The 19,631-nt window shown below is 41.5% G+C and overlaps 5 protein-coding genes across 6 annotated transcripts; 4 read left to right on the top strand and 1 right to left on the bottom strand.

Moving 5' to 3' along the window:
• Positions 1-7,617: 7,617 nt before the first annotated feature.
• Positions 7,618-9,669, top strand: LOC105686554 (lipase member H-A-like). The gene is made up of 2 exons (XM_048650060.1): positions 7,618-8,394; positions 9,249-9,669. Exons 1-2 carry the CDS (start codon positions 8,253-8,255, stop codon positions 9,524-9,526), a joined length of 420 nt encoding a protein of 139 aa, XP_048506017.1. The 5' UTR covers positions 7,618-8,252; the 3' UTR covers positions 9,527-9,669.
• A 1,005-nt stretch (positions 9,670-10,674) lies between these two features.
• On the top strand, positions 10,675-12,734 carry LOC105686802 (neuroendocrine protein 7B2). Its single transcript, XM_012401939.4, has 5 exons — positions 10,675-10,832; positions 11,246-11,338; positions 11,447-11,831; positions 11,899-12,086; positions 12,212-12,734. The coding sequence occupies exons 2-5, from the start codon at positions 11,264-11,266 to the stop codon at positions 12,281-12,283; spliced, it is 720 nt and encodes a 239-aa protein (XP_012257362.2). The 5' UTR covers positions 10,675-10,832; positions 11,246-11,263; the 3' UTR covers positions 12,284-12,734.
• A 177-nt stretch (positions 12,735-12,911) lies between these two features.
• LOC105686792 (TATA-box-binding protein) lies at positions 12,912-14,332 on the bottom strand. Its single transcript, XM_012401926.3, has 5 exons — positions 14,143-14,332; positions 13,961-14,067; positions 13,476-13,719; positions 13,192-13,390; positions 12,912-13,089 (listed from the first exon to the last, which is right to left on the bottom strand). The coding sequence occupies exons 1-5, from the start codon at positions 14,239-14,241 to the stop codon at positions 13,013-13,015; spliced, it is 726 nt and encodes a 241-aa protein (XP_012257349.1). The 5' UTR covers positions 14,242-14,332; the 3' UTR covers positions 12,912-13,012.
• Positions 14,333-14,446: 114 nt separating this feature from the next.
• Positions 14,447-16,381, top strand: LOC105686563 (intraflagellar transport protein 52 homolog). Of its 2 annotated transcripts, none has more exons than XM_020852964.2 (6): positions 14,447-14,757; positions 14,847-15,064; positions 15,185-15,293; positions 15,355-15,637; positions 15,711-15,959; positions 16,039-16,381. In XM_020852964.2, the coding sequence occupies exons 1-6, from the start codon at positions 14,630-14,632 to the stop codon at positions 16,306-16,308; spliced, it is 1,257 nt and encodes a 418-aa protein (XP_020708623.2). In that variant the 5' UTR covers positions 14,447-14,629; the 3' UTR covers positions 16,309-16,381. The 2 variants fall into 2 exon arrangements, with proteins under 2 accessions (XP_020708623.2, XP_048506010.1); XM_048650053.1 differs by having other exon boundaries at positions 15,711-15,955; positions 16,039-16,287.
• A 348-nt stretch (positions 16,382-16,729) lies between these two features.
• Positions 16,730-18,450, top strand: LOC105686773 (nuclear transcription factor Y subunit gamma-like). The gene is made up of 5 exons (XM_012401904.4): positions 16,730-16,924; positions 17,171-17,306; positions 17,379-17,846; positions 17,926-18,099; positions 18,179-18,450. The coding sequence occupies exons 1-5, from the start codon at positions 16,902-16,904 to the stop codon at positions 18,350-18,352; spliced, it is 975 nt and encodes a 324-aa protein (XP_012257327.1). The 5' UTR covers positions 16,730-16,901; the 3' UTR covers positions 18,353-18,450.
• Positions 18,451-19,631: the final 1,181 nt, after the last annotated feature.

Below are 19,631 nucleotides of genomic sequence, written 5' to 3'. Positions count from 1 at the left end.
ATCTCGGTAGCCTTCGCATGTTCACAATAAGCGTTTTGAACAGAATAATTATTTGCAAAGAACGGATTGATCTTTTGCTCCGATAGATCTCGAAATTTTATTATCCGTGATAACCAGATACGACTTGGGAGACTTTTGGCGAACAGTGAATAATTAAAATTTCATCGAATGATTCCAGATATTGTACATAAAGAATTCGAGCGAGGGCAAAACCGGACGATCTTGAATTTGATTATCAGTCGACGATACGCTGTTAGCAAAGATGAACCGCAAAACTTGACTCGCGATCAACGATTTGCATCCAGCACATGCGATCGATGGGCGAAATCAAATTATGTTAATGAAATGATAGAAGCATGAAATGTGAGGAAAAAGGATCAATACACGCTACGATTGATTGATCAAAATCGATTCATTGAGATTTAACGAAAAACAAGACTTGATGAAAATTATTCTTTCGATTAAATCTGCATTATATCCGAATCAGCGAATCCTTTATCTCGTTGCGAGCATCAAGCAGTTCTCAGGAATAAGGGTTAAAAAATCGATTTTTCCCTATTCAGAACGATCGATCACAAAACTGCACCGTGCACGGCAGGGTCTGATGAGTTGTGATCACGTTTGATGTGAAGTTGACCGATTATAAACCACGCTCTTTAAATCTTAAAGCGACCTTTCTACTTTCACGAAGACTATCCCCTTGACATTAGTGACGTCCACAGCGATGGCTACGAGCAAACAATGTGGGATCTGTTCGAACCCGTGATCAATGCGGTTTCGCTCAAATATTTTACCAAAATTCATTTTCACCAAAGCTCGGAAAACTCATTGGCTCCCAATTGTCGATTTCACAGACTCTGAGGGAACGTGCCAAATGACCAATATCGTCGGCACGATGGTTCATCTCACTGGGAAATCGAACCTTACATAATATAAACTTCCATCCTACGCGATGCGGCAGCCTAGCCGGCGCCCGGGGCCGTCTGACCAACGGATACCGTTACTACTTGATTACCGGAATACTCGCATTGTCGAACGACCGTCGATATTCAAAGCAATGATTGGCTGTTATTACAATTAAACTCCGATCACCTGTTCCGGGAACGACGGTCGCGTTTCTCGTTCTTGGCGCTTTCGGACATTCCTAAGATTTTCGCTGCGCTCGTTCCCATCGCTACAAGTTAGAAGTTAAGTCCATTGTTACAAACACACAGTCAGAGCGGGTAAAGGCACCCTCCGCGGTTGCTGGGAAACATCGATCTGCGTCGAGGGATGGTTGCTGGATGCTGCTCCTGATTCTGCTACTGCTGCCGTAGCTCGTTGTTACTTCCACACCGCTCTGCCCTAAATATCTCACATTTCACTGCGATCAGACCTTAATTATTGCTGCGAATTTCAACGTCGTCGGACTTGTGGCTATCCATTGGGTACTCTGGTGAACCAATAATTACGAATAATTACCCAATTAATAATTGGGATTTCTCGCTAATTCAGTTCTAAGGAATCCATGCGGCAGATCGATTTCCCCGTTAAAGTTTAACGATGAGGAATCGTGTGTATTAATATTAAAAATTAATGCAACCTCATTCGGAACGATAACCAAGAAAGATGACGAAGTTCGAGAAAATATTATTCAATTCTCCAGCTCTCGATTGAATCACAAGTGTCAGATAGGAGACGTGAAATTGCAGACATCAAAAAGTACGTTGAGGTTTCACTGGAATATTATTATGCGGTGTTGTACGGCGTGTATCGCGCACCCCTTGGGCCCCATTACATCCCCAATCCTCGACAAAGGGGGTGGCGCGTTATGTGCTGGATGGCCTTTTTGGAAAACCCATGAATATTTCATTATGGCGGTAGGTGTGCTTCGCGCCAAATTGAAATGCGAGACTCTCAATAACCAAACGGTTTGTTCGACCTGCTGACCAGGAGAATAAGGAACGATAACGAATCATTTTGAATCATTTATTTCACTAGAGTTGCATTTATTTACATTTATTTTTTTCTCCATTCAAACTTTTATTACTATAAAATCAGACGATGATTCCTTACGGTTTTGTTTTATGCCGAATATTGAAGAGAAAAAAAAAAAAAGATTGGTACATCGGACACTTTTTGACATTGTACATAGAAAACGCGGAATATAATGTACATCACAATGACATTCGAATGATAACGTTGTATAGATCCTAAATTCTCGACGCAAATATCTGCGTACTTGTCACAAACTTCGTGGACATATTCGCCCCGCCTCATCAGCGACTCTGATGAGTTACTAACTCATTACGTCACGCCGCGGAAGTACCCTACCGCTGAGAATTATCCAATCGGCAATGTTCATCCAACGAAATAATTGCCGGTGTATTTATATTTCCTGTAGTCTTCTTCCGAAGTCTTACCAGTTGGATAAATAGCATCGAGGCGAATATGTTTCTCTAAATTACTCTTCGCACTTTTACAAATATCTACGTAATGCAAAAGTTTAGCCCGCAAACTTCTGTCGATATCTTGAAAACGCTTTTTGTACTTCTCGATTATATTCAGGGGGCTGAAAACCTTCCGTCGTAGCGTATCATTTCTGCTCCTCTCCCTGATTTTACCCGAACAAAAGTTACGCGTATTCGGATGAATTCCCGACGCCAAGTCCCTGAGACTCGACGACCTGATGGCGCACGTGGACCAACCGGAGGGTCGCCGAGTTACTTTGACATCGCGAAACTCCTCGTAGTCGTTGAATCCTGCCCTCCTCTGGGCATCTGCTCTCCCCGCGATATGCGTCGTGAAAAATTTTTTGTCAAAATTTTTTTGCTGCAACCCCGAAATCCCCGCGTCCATGGGACGTTCTTCGTCTCCTTCGTTCTCGTCGCTACTCAAATCGGATTCTTGATATCGATCCTCGAAATCTTTTCTCCCGGTACTACAGAGCCCGCAATCGTCGGGGTCATAGAAAATCTGGCATCCGAAGTCTCTGCGGCCCGGAGAATCTCGAGTTCCGTCCGAATAGTCGCCTACGATATCCCGAAGGTATCTGTTCACCAGCCTGTCTTCGGCGCAACCGTAGCTCGAGTCTTTATCGATAGTTGCAGCCCTGGAAAATCCTTCACAATTTTCCGAATCGCTATCGTGGCGGTCCGATAATGCGCTGGACACGCTTTCCTCGTCGTTCGATGAGGAAATCGAATTGTTCTGTCTGCTTAAATTGCGAACCGGAAACCGTAGGCTATTTCCGGAAGCTGAAGAAGACTCCGATATCTCGTGCCTGATACGAACCCCGTTTATCTTCGAGCTGGGAATACTCAGATAATATTTTCCACCGGAAACTATCGTTTTAGAGGAATTTGGTTCGCAGCTTTCCGTGTCGGAAAATTTTTTGCACACCTTATCCCTGATCAGTTGTTTTATACGGTCGTAAGACTTGGTGGATATGGTGCCGCGGTTGCTGCTGGACATCATGGATCTGTTCATGGTGGTAAACTCGTCGCGCGTAAGAACTTTGTTTCTCGACGATGAGGAATCGTCGGAATCCAGACGGCGTGACGTAGACGAGGTAGGATCGCATGGGAAATATTTCGAACTGGTACCCAGTTTAACGGTTTTCATTGAGGGGAGTAGGTGAGTGTGGCGTGAAACGGCGTCCGTCTCCTCTTCGGATGATTGAGAGCTATCCTCTATTTCCACAGTTACCGAAATGTCGTACTCATCTCCGTCGTCAATCGACGTCGATCCGGCTCTCATCGACCTCGATTTGGCCACTGCATTCGATAACTCCGAAGTTATCGACCGCATCGTTTGCTTGGATAACGGGCGTCTACGTGACCTAATAAACCCTGCAGAGTTCGTCCACATCTCGGACTTATCCCTGATTCTCGGCTTTGCTTTATGCACCGGAGATTCCGTAAGTTTCGGGTATTTATTGGGCTTCGCTGATCTCTTGGATCCGAAGCATCGTTCTTCTGCTTCAGAACGACATTTGGTTGGTGCGATTTCCTTCGAACTCGCGGATCCCAGCGATTCGCCACATTCTCGAGGCTTTCCGTTCTTCCCCAATTCGGAATCGCAAGACTCTTTGGATTTCGATGGAAGTATTTTCGATTCGATGATAGAAACACGATCTTCTATCTTCGGTACGCTCATAGCCCGCGAGGACTTGGACTCGAGTGGTGGAACGCGTGTTTCGTGAACTGCAGCGTCTGAGGGAGTTCTGGAAACAATTGCCTGAATGCATACGGATCGTTTTTCTTCTCGCTTTGGCTCGGGGGTGCAGAGCATGATCGAACGAACGATGTCTCTGATCTGGGACCTGATTTTAAAACTCTGTTCAGTTTCCTCCAAGCGAAACGGCGACAGCTCTAGTTTCTGGACAACGTCATTAATAGATAGGGAATCTCTGAGTGCCAGACGCCCGAATTCCTCGAGATTCGCATCGGTCAATCCTTTCAATGTGTTCTCTTGATCTTTCGCGATTCCTCCGCACTCGTTAAAGCTGATTTTAACAGACGAGATAGCCTCGTCCCCGGAAAAATCCATTTTTTCACGCCGCTCGTCCACCTCAGGAGCTGCGTCACCCACTCTACCGATGGATATCTCGTTCGCCTTTTTCGCTACCCAAAAACTTTGAGATTCCAATTTATTCCGCCGTTTACCGTTCCTCTGCATTCCGTATCTGTACAAAGCTTCGCACGTCATTATCCTGGCAATGAACAGGCAGGAGCCGCCGCACTTCGATGGGGAAGATTCCTTCAATTTGAAGGTCAAACTGTCTTTTCGAATTTCGCAAACCAACTGGATAGAGCAGATCGTACACCCGTCCAATTTGCTCAGGAGGTTGTTGAGACAGGAGCAGACGTTGTAGACTTTTGTCTGGAACTTTTTCTGGATGAAACTACAGTGAAATTCGGTAAACAAGGGCATTACTCTTTCCAGTTTTGAAAGAAGTTGGTCAACCTTGAGAGGTAACGCCGAATGAGTTCTGACCTCCGAATTTCTTCGGTTTTCATTTTCTTCTGTCTTTCTTTTGGCTACGTTTACCGTCTTGATGACGAGTACCAAGTTTTCATTCTTCCATTCCGCCGTTTGATGTTTCCCACGATGTTTTGTAGAGCTGGAACGCTTCGAGTCACAGCTACGTCTCATCAGTTTGCGCTTTGTACATAGCGAATCCTGTAGGTCCCAGTTACTCTTCAGCAAATTGTACAGGCTCTCCGTTACTCTGAAAGACCTGTCAGATAGCTGTGCGAGGCGTTCCAGTTTGTAGTGCTTTCCATTTATGTGTGCGGCGGTCCGTTTCCTCGGTCTTTTGTGCCCCCGCGTTCGCTCGTCGACATTGAAATATCTTTCAGCATTTGAATCACCGGTGATATTTAGATCACTAGGTAAACATATGCTGCTGCTGCACTGCCTCGAAGTTCTTCTAAACAAATCAATTCGCGATGTAAATCTTATAACATCCTTCTCGGACAATTTTACTTGATTTACGTTCATAATGATAACCTGGAAGTGGACGGTGAATGCCAGAAATCTTTTTCGTTGATATAATTAAGGACATTCACGTGTCCCAGCCAATGTCTTTCGACCCCTATGGCGTCCAGATCGTCGCCGATTTTGTTGAGTCTGCTGCTCATCAGCAACGAGTTGGCGAAGATACGTAACAGGTGATTCAGAGTAAGCAGATCCCGCATCGCCTCTACGGAGGTGCCGATTTCATTGTACTTCGCGTAGGCGGTCAGCATCGATTTCTTGTAACTTTTCAAGTAGGGTAGGCACGAAGACTGTCGAAATTCATCGTTATAAACAAACCGCTCCAAGCAAAATATAATTTGCTTGTCAAGGCTGGGGACAAAGACGTCCCTAACGGCGTCGACGTAGGGTCCATATTTTTCGATGTCGATCTGACGTCCGCCAGTAATGCAGTTGTAACTTTTGGCCTGCATGGGGATAACATGGTGATAAATTACACGACTCTGTCAAAAACTTCTTCGGACAGCCTAGCCGAAAGCCAGTTGATTACCAAAAATCTTTCCACGTCACCGAATCCAATGCATTGCCGGGTATCTGTCATATTAAATTTTGCTAACTGTGTTGAATTTCAAAATGATTTCTTCTTCTTGAACATTGATTGGAGGGTTTTTAATTTCACTCTCACTCTGTGGGACATTTTGCACGGACAGATTTCATAAATTCAAATAAATACACACGAATTCCGTTTGGGTTTTTGGATTGGTTCTTCTGAGAACTTCTTTTATTCGTGTAAAATCCTTCGTCACCTCTGCGATCATTGACCCGAAGTTGGCAGTTCGTCGCTGACCTACAAACGAGACGCAATCGGCATTATTTTTCCAAAATAATGTCGGTTATGAAATGGCTAACCGGTGCATTAATTGGCTCATAAATATGATACGCGAACGGTGAAAACTTTAACCGGCGGAATGACTTTTTTACTAAGGAAACTTCATCTCCCGGTTATCTTCACCCTCTCACTTATTCCTCACGGTTCGTTTATCATGCATCCGCCGAGCTTTAAATCTCGGAAAAGCCGGACCATATCCCTACGTAATCCCGAGATCATTCAGGCGACAATTTTCCGAGATGAATCCATATCTCCGCGATGAGCAATAAAATCGAAGAAAGTAGGGACAAACTGAAGATTTCTTTATTTTCAGAATGTCCAGCCCTCCGTAACGACTCGGCGGTTATAAAAATTATGAATGACGTTTCGAAGATGTGGCATTGCATGACCACTGACGAGAAGCTTATAATTCCGAACGAGAACAACGTGTTGTTTCGTCTTTACACGAGAAGTAACAAAGATCAATCGGAGTTGCTGAGCCTGAATTCGGGGGGAGACGTTGAAGCTCTACGCTCAAAAATGATCAAAAAAAGACGCGGTATCTTCCGACCTTTGAATAAAGACGCCATAATCCAGTCCCAATATTTCATCGTCAACGCAGACGTGAAAATCCTTATTCACGGCTACTCTGAAACTCTTTCCAACACTAAAATGATGGACATTAAAAACCGTGAGTTCGTAACGGAGCAGGTCGTCCCACTAAAAATCCCTTTCTACCATAAAGGCCCCCGCTGACTCAATTATTTTGAAAAATAATTGATTGCATCAGCAAAATTCATGGATTACCAAACATGCTAATGTGTTTTACACCGAGTTGAGTGTGGGAGCGCGTGGATGAGACCCATGGGGAGGTAGGAGAAAATAGATCCCGCTTTCTGGGGGCTGAAAAATGGAGAGTGGGAACTCCATTCAGATAGCGACTCCGGTTCGCGATCAATACTCGCAACGTTCAAGCGAAGCGTCGCGGCGCCCGGTGTCGTCTATATTTCGTATGCCAACCTACGCCGGGATCCCCCTATAACCCCAGCCTTACTGTCCCACGCCAAACTTCGGCCGAAGATAAATCTCTCGCCTTACTCTAATGTTCGACCGTCAAATACTCGGATTGTGCGGTCATCGGAACCCGGTTGAAAAATGATAACGTTTCATAAATGACCAATTGATTTTCTTTCGCCTCGAAACTCCCGAAGCGATCCACAGGTCTCGCAAATTCATGAGTTTAGGAAATGTAGGTACATCATAGTCCGATGCTCGACCCGATTCTCAAATTCAGTTTGCTACGGCGAGTTCCGGAGTCACAGAGTTCGCGGATGTTGAATCTGGAAGAGTAAACGGTCCGGTTGACCCGAGGTTGACCTATTCCTAATTCGGAGGGATTCCATCGTTTCACATAGAATGGCTCACGCCGCCGATTTCAGAAACCGTTTCATCAAATTTTCAAATAAATCTCTCACAGTGTTAGCGTAACTTCATGCTCCAGTAGTTCAGACGCAGCGCGGTAAAGTGCAGGAGTTTCATAAATTTTATCTAAAAACATTTTCCTCATGCATCCTAATCGGTATGAGACAAATTGAATCGTTTGAAAAGGAGAAATAAGTAAGCGATACCCACGTAATGTTATAAAATAATAACGTTTTTATCCCAACGAGGCTGTGTCAAGTAATTCCTCAAGGGAGAGACATTTCCACCGAAATGGTCTGGAGCGTAGTAATTCATCTGTATCAAATTATTTGTGCGAATTGAATTAACCTTTCCCATCGACGCGACACAACCGCTGATAAATAACTGGGTTTCAGTTTACTTGGAAAAGGGAGAATACAACGTAATCGTTGTGGATTGGGGAGCTCTGGCAAATACCACGTGTTACGTCCACGCCGCCAGAGCCGTCTCCAAAGTCGGTGACATGATCGGGCGACTACTGGACCAGCTGATCCTCTCCGGGGTGTCCTTGACCTCAATTCATATAATCGGTTTCAGCCTCGGTGCCCATGTCGCTGGGTTTGCAGGCAAGAATGTCAAACTCGGTGTCGTCAGGCGAATCACAGGTCATTGCCGCTATAACGTATAGATTCTTCGATGCGTAAGTTAGAGTTACGAATCTATGATCCAACCCCACATAAGTCATCCCCGAACAAGCTAAAACCTCAATCTTTTAGAAAAAAAAAGAAGTTAAAGTGATTGCTAAATCAATTCACGGATAGAATTCCTCAACGGAGTTTGCCCATTCCAGGGACTTGTTCCTGTATTATATCGATTCAAATTCTTGTGCCTCACTATACCTCTTACCAGTAATTGGAAATTGACGGCGTGGCTATACTAAAAATTCTGAACAGCGATAAATTGGGTTCGGAACGTTCATCAACTCGAAAGCCAGCACAGATCATAATGTACTCTTTAAAATTTCCGGTCCATATATTTTCGGACTACATCCATCTACAGATGAATAGAGGGTGGGAATAATGAGAAGATCGACTGGGAGAAATGTTTAAAATTCTTTCTCTGAAAACGATTGTCTTTATTTTATTTCAAAATCAATTTTTCACTTTTAAGCTAAATTTCTTAGAACAGAATATTGCTTTGTAACGATTGTAAAACAAGCGATAATTAAGCATCAAATATAGTCTCGACCGCCGGTACCCACGGATATATTAAACTTCCACTGATTACGAGCCCCGTATATAGTTTGGACAAAAACCGCTGGTCAACGCCGAGGTTCCTTTGAACGTCTTCAATTAACCACCCTTCGGAGGAAATCTGGTTTTGATTGAATCCGTAGCGTAGTTGTGCGCTTGACCTCGCCAGGCGGTCAAACTCGTTTGCACTCGGTCCGTCCGAGCCAAGCGCTTCCTTTTCAGGCGGTAATTAATTAAACGTACATCTCGTTGACGAATGTTCCCAGGTCTGGACCCGGCGCTTCCGATGTTCATCGCGAAGGATTCCGCCAAGCGATTGCATCAGACAGACGCTGTTTACGTAGACATCATTCACACCTGTGCTGGAACCCTCGGCATCAAAAGCCACATCGGTCACGCCGATTTTTACCCCAATGGCGGATCTGAACAGTCGGGGTGCTACGACGGTGAGAGAGACCGTTCAGCGTATCGATACAAAAACGACTTCGAGAAGTCTGCTACCAAACGAAACGCGCGACAGAGAAAATCGAAATTCCTTGTGTGAATATTAATTAATTTTATTCATAGTGTTATGTTCGCACAGTCGAGCACCTCTGTACTATTCCGAATCCGTCCGTCGACCGCGAGGATTTAAAGCCCTTCGATGCGATTCTTGGAATCATTTTTTGCACGGCGATTGTGACTCCAATTCCTATGCCCTGATGGGCGACGCCAGCGATATGAGGTGCGTGCGATGAGAACATTTTTCAGCAATGGAATGAAAAATCGAGTGTCTTTTGAAATTATTTCAGAAATCGAGGCAGCTTTTACTTGAAAACGTCAAACTTTACTCCGTACTGCCTGAACGTAAAATCTCAAAAGATATAGCGTTCAAAATCGCTATGCCGAAAAGTGTCGAAGCTGATTAATATTACGAAGGGCGAGGGGCGTTCGAATTTGAAAACAGGATTCAATGTAACAATTTTGATGAGAGCGTGACATCCCTTTAACGTACTCTGCACCGCCCCAGCCTCTGCTCCTCGCTTATCCCACTGACGGACCAGCAAAGTGGTAACCGCACGGCCTTTGTTACGTGAGCACCTCGTCGAAGCGGCCAGCTGACGTTTGGCAAACAATCGCCAGGCTACCATAACGACGTTACCTTGTGTCTCTCCTTTTCCAGAAATTTCCGTCAATTTTAATTGTCTCCCGTGACAAGGTCTCTCCACACATACTTATACGATTGTACGTGATGGGATAATCAGTTCAATTACAGAAGTCCGGAAAAATGTCATAACGATTCTACGCAATAACTACACCAGAAGGACTCCTGATTTCCGCAATCTATTTGACAACTGCTATACAATAAACAGAAATACCCAAATTACTGAAATTGTCCGCGATCCCCAAAGTGGCCCCATTTATCTGAAAAAGTTACATGCATGCGCATATTCTGACATTATAATCGTCGTGGATGACCCCCGGGGGTAGTCGCAACCCCCGAGCTGGACGGACGCTGAAAGTCTCGAGCCAGGGCGGTTTTCCCTCGGTATAAATGACGTCATCGTTGACTATAAAGCTCGGCTAAGCTCCGTCCAGAACGAATCGTGGTCGCCAAGCTTTCGAGGTGTTGCGTACAATACAAGCGGGTTGCCTGTTACGTCAACAGAACCGATATGTATACGTATAATGCACCTGGATCAATACTTCAGTTCCTCGAGTTTGGCGCCACCAGATTCATCAGGTTTTGTCCTTCCGATAGCCAACTTGGTGTGGGGAACTTGAGGTGAACGCGAGAACCGAAGAACCGGGAAACTCATCTGGCCTCTTCAAGAACCTGTTCAAGGGTATATTCTGCATACATCCATCAGGTCAGTGCTTCATACGATATAACATTGCCTTCCGATTAAATTTCACCCCTCTTTTTTATTAACATTTCCAAAATCAGATGTGTCCACTTTACTCTGACAATCGGCGCAACAAGTCATGGTTCTAAGATCAATTCAACGTCTACTTTCAATTCATTATTTCGAGAATTGATGCGAGTTGACCTATAGATCCAATTGGTTTTTTTTTGCAATTGACATGGGTATAATGTTCAATGGATTGAGAACTTATTTCCTATAAATTTCTGGTATATGATGATGCGGGTCAAACGACACCATATTGTCCGGAAAATGTAAAAGTACCTGCCCCGCATAAAAATCATGTGATTTCTTTTTGAACTGATTGTGAGAACATTCGTTAGAACATTTCGTTCAATCTGTGTCGTAAATTTTTACAGTTTGTCAAAAGATCAACGATGCATCGTGTAATTACGCTGCTTTCGATAGCCGCCCTGTGCAGCGCCTCGATGCAATACATGCCGCCACTAAAGGTAATTGAATTCGAGTCAGAAATGCAGACATTTGCAGGAAAGTAGAGTTAATACGAGGCAGATTGAATTCAAATCTTTTTTATTTAAAACAAAAAAAAAAAAAAACAGGAGGAGCATTTATTCACCGATCTGCTTCTTCGGGAACTGGTTGACCGTATGGGAAACGAGTTTATCGACGTTCCTGAGAACTACATGGATTTTCCGTACGGCTCACGAATGCAGAATGATTACGAAAAAGTGAAGGAAATACCAGGAGAGATGCCGCTTGACTACGACGGCATGGACACTCCGAATCCAAATCCTAGCATCCGCGATCAGGAGTATTTGCAGCACAGTTCGCTTTGGAGTCATCAGCGAACCAACGGCAACAACAACGTCAACGACAGGCACAGAATCCAAGCGGCCGGCTTAAAGGGTGTCAAAGACGAAAAAACTGAGACAAATTTACCGGCGTACTGCACCCCACCGAACCCATGCCCCATTGGCTACACAAGTGAGTTCCGATTTTGTTTACTAATTTGTAATAAAATAAATCTAATCGGGTTTTCCTTTATGTGCAGGCGAGGACCACTGCATAACGGATTTTGAAAACACCGCCGCATTCAGCCGCGATTACCAAAGCGCTCAGGACTGTATGTGTGATACTGAGCACATGTTAGATTGCACTATTGAATCTGAAAATAACAATGCTCTATCGAATGTGCATATTTCGAATTCAGATTTCGACCAGATCGTTGAACAATTTCAGGTGATTATTCGGAATTTAGTTTTTTGGTCCTCATTAGCGTTGATTGATAAATACATATATTTATTCTCGCAGCCCTAAATATTTGAATAACTTGTCGGTAATGAATTCATTGTTTTCTGTTCCAGCATGAAAATCCATTTTTCCAAGGAGAAAAGTTACCGATCGCGGCTAAGAAGGGTATTAATGTCGGTTACTAGATAATTATCGACGATATCGTCTGAAACTTAATGTTTTGGGCGCCTTGAACAAAACGTAATATCACTAGATAAAATTTTTTTGAGCAATTTATTGAAAGCGTATAGCAAATAGCAAATTAGTAACAGTATCAAAAATCAAGTCAGTGTATGAAATTGATAAGCCAATGTACACATTCGAACCAAATTTCGTACTGAGGATATCATTCTGTTCAACAAACAATTTTAAATCTAATTCTAATCGAAATCACGGAGCGACTGGAATTTTTAATTATTTTTAATTCTCGAATAACGTGACTCTACTATATGTTTTTTATCGAAGCTGAAAAGCGCTGAAGCCAGCTTTTTTGTTAAGTATCTCCTAAATCATATATCATATACTAATAACGGAAAAATATCCACAATATAAGAGAATTTATTGTTTTATTGATAGAATATATTTTATTATACGTTTCTCAATCGCATTTCATTTTCATAACGAATATTAAAACTAATATATTTTTATTCCCTACGTTGAAAGAAATATATATTTTAAAACAGTTAAATTGTACCTTATCATTTTTACCATACACTACACGATCTCCCTTTCAGCCTCACCCATCCCACTGGACAGGTAAAATAATTCATACCATTTAACAATAAATAATCACAGTTTTATTTGATTCAGTATAATGTACAAAAATTGACTAATCTAATATCATAATGAGTGATGGGTGAAATTTTGTCGATTCTTCATTGTTTTCTAAAACTTTTTAGTATGGGATGTATATTCGATAAAGCATCTTGTATTTCCGCCCGACTTTTGGCACCTGAAAATTTGCAAAGTAATTAATGGATGTACTTTGAATATATTTGATATTTTCCTTGAGGTGACAGAATAATGAAAATCCATGTCAATTAAATTTACTCACCAGTCAGGACAATTTTTCCATTTACAAATATTAGGAGTACAACCCTCGGCAAAACCATGCGGTATACTAAGCCAGGGAAAAGTTCGGGTTCGTAACTGGAAAACTGACCATGCATGTGATTCAAGTTTTCCAATTTGATGGGAAACTTGAGATCACAAGTAGCGACAATATTATGGATTTTAAAATTCATGAACTTTACCTAAAACATCGATAAAAAGGGCTCTGAAAAAATCGGTGAGGTTTCAAGAGTTTAATCATGTCACAGATTCAAAACAAGGACTCACTGGAAATCCTAATTTTTGTATAATTCTGGCGAATTTTCTCGCAGCTAGATACGAGTCTTCTTCACATCTTGCACCAGTACATACTAATTTACCAGACCTGAATATCAGAGCTGTTGATCTCGGATCTCGTATTCGCATTATGAGTCCAGTAAAACGTGCAGGATTATATTCAGAGTTTCTTGTTCTAGTGTTTATGTACATGAGTTTCAATTCCACCCCCAAGTTGACAGTTGATACTATATTTCTAATAATGGAGAATATTTATTACTATAGTACATTATTAACCATTAAGACTCTTCTAAATTTGTGTTTGATGAATTAAAATATCCATCTAAAATTGAAAAACCACTGTTCAGCTAGTGTAATTTATAAGTTCACTAGCATAATATTTTTCCTCCATAGGGGATGGGTGCAGTTGACAGTTTTCTAATAAATAAAGATAACTCATATGAAAAAACGTGTACACTGTAACCTATGCTTCTTACTGTAACGATGGCTGTATGGATTCCTTTTTACTGAATGCTGGAAGCATAGGGTTCATCATGGATTGTGGATTAACATTTTGTGATGTACTTGGTCTCGGAACGTTTGTCTACAACGAAAAAATCCATACATGATAATAAAGTGTATAAAAGATAACCTATGCGAAACATATTTATCGACTCACCGAAAGGGGTGGAGCCATAGAGACTTCATCTGTGACATTTTTCACTGGATTGTTCAATAACCTTTTCAACTCGTTGTCACTTTGAGTTGTTGAAGTCATTTTTACTGTATATAAAAATTAAAAACTTAACACAAACAGTCGTTGCCGACACCTCACGTTATCAGCAATTATTAAAAATGGCTATCCGTAATTTTTCATGTGTTACCATGGATACCGAAGTACTTGCGATCCACGCCAGCGTTCCAGGCGGAAGCACCAGAAACCTTTTGAACAACTGCCTGAACCAGGGGATAAAACAGAATATGCCGCGGCAACGCTAAGGAAGGATAATTTGTTGTGACCATAGTTGCTGTAGCAACGATGTTATTTTTCCACATTTTTCAGGGTAGTATACACAAATCGTGTACACGTTCTACACGTCCTGAGTCAAAATATCTTTCATACTGAAGCCTAGATATTGTCATCGCTAAACAACAATATAAAAACGATGCATCCCGTTAGCGATTCGGACGTTCAGAACGTCGTAATATTTGATGCGTCAAAAAATGAGCGAAGACTGAACGAAGAGTTCAAAATTCTTCAAAGAAAATTAAAACCAAAATGGAAATTTATTGAGTAAGTTACGATTAGTTCATCATTTCTCCTCTCGTAAATCTGAAACTTCTAATTCGGTTACCGAGTTTTTTATTCCTAACTATTCGCAGAAACAGCGATGTTCTGTCGCAAGAATCTCTGGCAACAGGCAAAGTTTTGGTATTACCTGGACCGCGAAATAAATTTACAGAACTGGAAATGAATGCTATTAAAACTTTTATGAATTCTGGAGGTAACGTTTTAGTAATGCTTGGGGAAGGTGGAGAAAATAAATTCAACACTAACATCAATTTCCTGCTCGAAGAATTTGGTATCATGGTGAACAATGGTAAGAACTTCAGTTCGCATGTGATAAAAATTAACAAATGAGTTGTACTATCTTTGAATTATCTCTTAATTGCAAAAGAAAAAAAAGATCATGCAAAATACATTGTTATTCGGTTTACAGATAGCGTTGTTCGAATGAGTTACAGTCAGACTCTACACCCAAAAGAGTGTCTGATTTCCGAGGGATTGTCGAATAAATCTGTTTTCGTAAAAAATCGTAATGAGTATATGTGAGTACGCGACCTATTTCGATAATTATCCACTGAATTTCGAAGCTCATATAATTTTCAGAGGTTTGAAATACTTGTATCCGTATGGTGCAACTCTGAATGTGGTGCAACCATCTGCTGTCGCTCTTTCGAGTGGGTCTGTCGCGATACCAACAAACAGACCGATCTGCGCTTATTACGCATCGACATCAAATGCTGGAAAACTAGTGGTTTTGGGATCATCAAGAATGCTCACTGACAATTATATCGAGAAAGAAAAGAACGATCTGTTTCGTGAAATGCTCTTTGAATTTTTCGAATCGGAATCCGCGGCGACAAAGGACATTCAACCAGACGACATTGACGTACGTAATTCGAATTCGATTCTGTGATCATTATTTTTAATTATTTGACGCAACAACTGAGAAATTGTTTCAGTATTGGGAGTACAATTTCGTACCAGATACCACACAGCAAGCGGATAATCCGAAAGTTTGCACGCAAGAATTGGACAATATTGAAATACCACGAGAATATACGAAATTATTCAAACAACATTTTTACTCGATAAATCTGAACATGATCCCTGAATGCATCAAGGCATACGAAGTTCTAGGGGTGAAAAAACAGCCATTGACTTTGATAACTCCGCAATTCGAAACTCCGTTGCCACCAACGCAGGCGTCGGTAAAAGCTACAGAACTTTTTATTTTGATTTGGGTTGAATTGAGTGCGAATACCTATGAAGAGAAATAATATTCAACAGGTGTTCCCTCCGAGTTTTCAAGAACTTCCACCACCAGCATTGGAACTCTTTGATTTGGATGAAGCCTTCAGTTCAGACCTCCTTAAGTTGTCTCAGTTAACGAATAAATACTTGGCCAACAAAGATCAATCAAACGAGATGGAGTTGGACTACTACATAAGAGAATTCGGAGGAATAATTCGAATACCTAATGCCGAAACGTGCTCCGCAAAAGAAGTTTTGAATAATATTTTCCAAAAATTGGCTAGTTTCAAGAAAATTCGTAATTAACCGTCTAAGTACGTCACTGTGTAAATATAGTATATATGCTGTACTCAATACAAATATACTCTATTTTTATGAATAGTAATAAATATCCTCTAGCTCATCTCTGGTCCTTCCTACGATCGTTGACCGTTGACTGAAGTACCAATCTTCAACGTTGACTGAAGTCTTCAGTCAACGCCAATGTTCAGTCAACGGTCAACGCGTTTACTCATTGGGTAACAATCTTCAGTCAACGGTCAACGCGTTTACTCATTGGGTAACAATCTTCAGTCAAAGTACTTGTTGACTGACGAAAATTGTTCAGCAGGAGTACCTTTGAAATTCAAAAGCTGAATGTCCTGTGCTTTTGCGCCATCTATCAACAATGACGCTTATTCGGTAGCAAGCTTTGACCAACTGTGCTTTGACTATGTATTGGTATTGAAGTACCACGTCAGTTCCAGAACGGTTCCAGTTCGTACGGATCCCAGAGGATTCTCGATGAAAAACTGATATTCGGTCTGTTTGTTATTAAATATTTGACGTTACGCAATGAGTTTGTTGTGGTAGTAGATTTTTCCAAACCCAAAAAGAGTGAATAACCCAAGTAATAAGTTATGTCCGTTTTCTTCGTTAACGCGTAAGTAATGCAGTCAGTACTGTTCTTCTTTAGGTTAAGTACACTGTATTTTTTTTATCAAAATAGCATACCTGTGAATCAAATATAATAAGTAATAACTAGTCAAACATAATTTCAATATCCTACTAGGAACAACAAAATATGTAATCGATTATAAATTTGGCTTAGGAATCAAAGAAGTGTTGAAACTAGCAGATCTATCACACAGATTATCCGAATCACAGACTTGAATATTTGATATTTCAGAAATCAAGAGAGTGAAGAAATTGAAGGAGATTCAAATGGCGATCTACAAATTGCTTCACCTGGGAATTCAGAAGCCCAGCAAGCATTGGGTCAATTTTGGCCCAAAGTTACAGAGGAGATCAAGAAAATAACCACCGTAAACATCCTAAACTGAATTTTCAAAAAATTGTATTTCGATTGACATATTATTCCAAAATTTATTTTTAAGATGGACCTCAAAACCCAATCTTTACCTCTGGCAAGGATAAAGAAGATTATGAAATTAGATGGAGATGTAAAAATGATCAGCGCCGAAGCTCCAATGTTATTTTCAAAGGCTGCAGAAATATTCATCCACGAATTGACACTACGAGCATGGGTTCATACAGAAGACAACAAGAGACGTACCCTGCAAAGAAACGATATTGCCATGGCAATCACAAAATACGATCAGTTTGATTTTCTCATAGATATTGTCCCTAGAGACGAATTGAAACAGACCAAAGCCCAGAATGACAATTCTGTGCGAACCTCCATGAACTCTGATCAAGTCCACTACTACTTTCAACTAGCTCAGCAACAAGCCTCTGCGAATCAAGGTGTTCAGAACAACGGTTCAACTTCTCAACCCATACAGATTGTACAACCTTCCACTGGGCAAATTCAAACTATCAATATAGGCAGCCCCGTTGAACAGGTAAATGTTGGAGCTTGGAAGATTTCTTTTGCCTTAATATCGTGAGGCTCTGTGTCACATTCATTTATTTTGATTTCAGGATAATTCCACATCGAGTTCGGGACAAACAGTGACAGTAACAAGTCCACAAGCTTCAAGTGGTCAGCAAGTTATACAATTACAACAGACGCAACAATCGCCCACTTCACAAGCAGGGGGAATCCAAATAGTACAACAAATTGTCACACCTAGTGGAGAAATACAGCAAATACCTGTACGTTGGCTATGAGTAGGAGTTCTAGGTGTATGTACCGTAATTGAAAATGGTCTGATTGAATGTTCTTTTGCTTCAGATTCAACTGACGCCACAACAGTTGCAAATGATCCGAATGCAAGTCCAAGGAGGCAGTAATCAACCCATCATCATACAAGCTGCCCCGATACAAGCTCAACCACAATTAATCCAAGTCTCTCAAGGCGGCCAGACACCTGTGTATCTACAAACAACTAGTAATGACAACGAATAAATTGAATTTTAATCTAAATGCATAATTTTACACTAAATTCTATTAGCTCTACGGAAGAAGATGACTCTACTGTTTAAGTAATAAAAATTTTCTAAGTACGAATGCCCAATATTTTTCAAACCTCACACGAATATCTTCTTATAATGTGGACCGAAATTTTTCATAGTAAAAAAAGTGCAAGACTTTCATTTTTTGCCCAAATTTACCGACGCGTAAAACAGTCTTGTTGACCGATTCAACGTGACCCTTAAAAAATGCAGCAGAGGTCTCTACTGTCCCAACAATCCCGAACCGCGTTTGAATTCGAAAAAAATTCAAAAACTTCAGTACGCTCGACATGGTTACCTTAAATTGAAAAGAATAATAATAGAACGATGAACAATGAATTTCATCAAACGTTTACACGTAGAACCTTAAAATCATCGACTTCTCCGTGCCAAAAGACCATGCGGAAAAATACGCAATCCGGATTTAGCCGTATAGGTATATACATAATTTATATTATGACTACCGCATGCACCTTCTCTTTCCGTTGTCTTCCATAGACACCTACTATCTAATGTCGCATGAAAGATTGTTTGGTATTAGTAAAGATAAGCCTTGGTCGATTGCAGGGAGCGCAGATGTAATCTGAATCGGGCGTTGCGTCGCCTTCTTCGTCCGTTCTCCGCTTCGCATGGCTGAGTTGCCTGAGTCGTCTGAACTGGATGGGCTGACTAAAGCAAGCTGGCTGACCCAGGCCCGGTTTGCTGGTGCAACTATTGTATTATGTTTCACGTCGTTGCGGTCTTGTCTGGCGAGTTCAGTCTCTGCCCTGCGTGTCGTTGGCTTTGAAATGTCTAGTAATTATTATCGCATGGTTAATTTACAAAAATTATGAAAATCCTGAAAGAATCACGCGATGCAACTTCGAGAAGCGCTTACCTCGCATCATAATGCGTTCGTAAAATAACTTGAACACATATTCCAATATCAAGGGATTTGATTGTTCCGCGACTGTAATATGCCTATTATAAAAGTCATGCGCCAGTTATTCGCTGACTATGAGTCTGAAAAAAATTAATCAGGCTCGAATAGTTCCCACAAGTGATATACAGCCCGTATCTAGGTATATCACGGATTCATTGATATTGTAGGCGTGACAGAATCGTAGCCTGTTCATTCTAATAATTGTCACGCAACAAATTCAGCGGTGACCGGTGACAGAGAGATTGTCGTATAAAATTCGGACAAAGAAACGGGACCCGGTAAGGAAAGGAAACAACGGTCCTTCGCTCGT

The sequence above is a fragment of the Athalia rosae genome, chromosome 2 (genome assembly GCF_917208135.1).
Source record: "Athalia rosae chromosome 2, iyAthRosa1.1, whole genome shotgun sequence".
NCBI lineage: Eukaryota > Metazoa > Arthropoda > Insecta > Hymenoptera > Athaliidae > Athalia > Athalia rosae.
The sequence above is the reverse complement of the archived record's forward strand: the minus strand, read 5'-3'. Positions and strand labels throughout refer to the sequence as shown.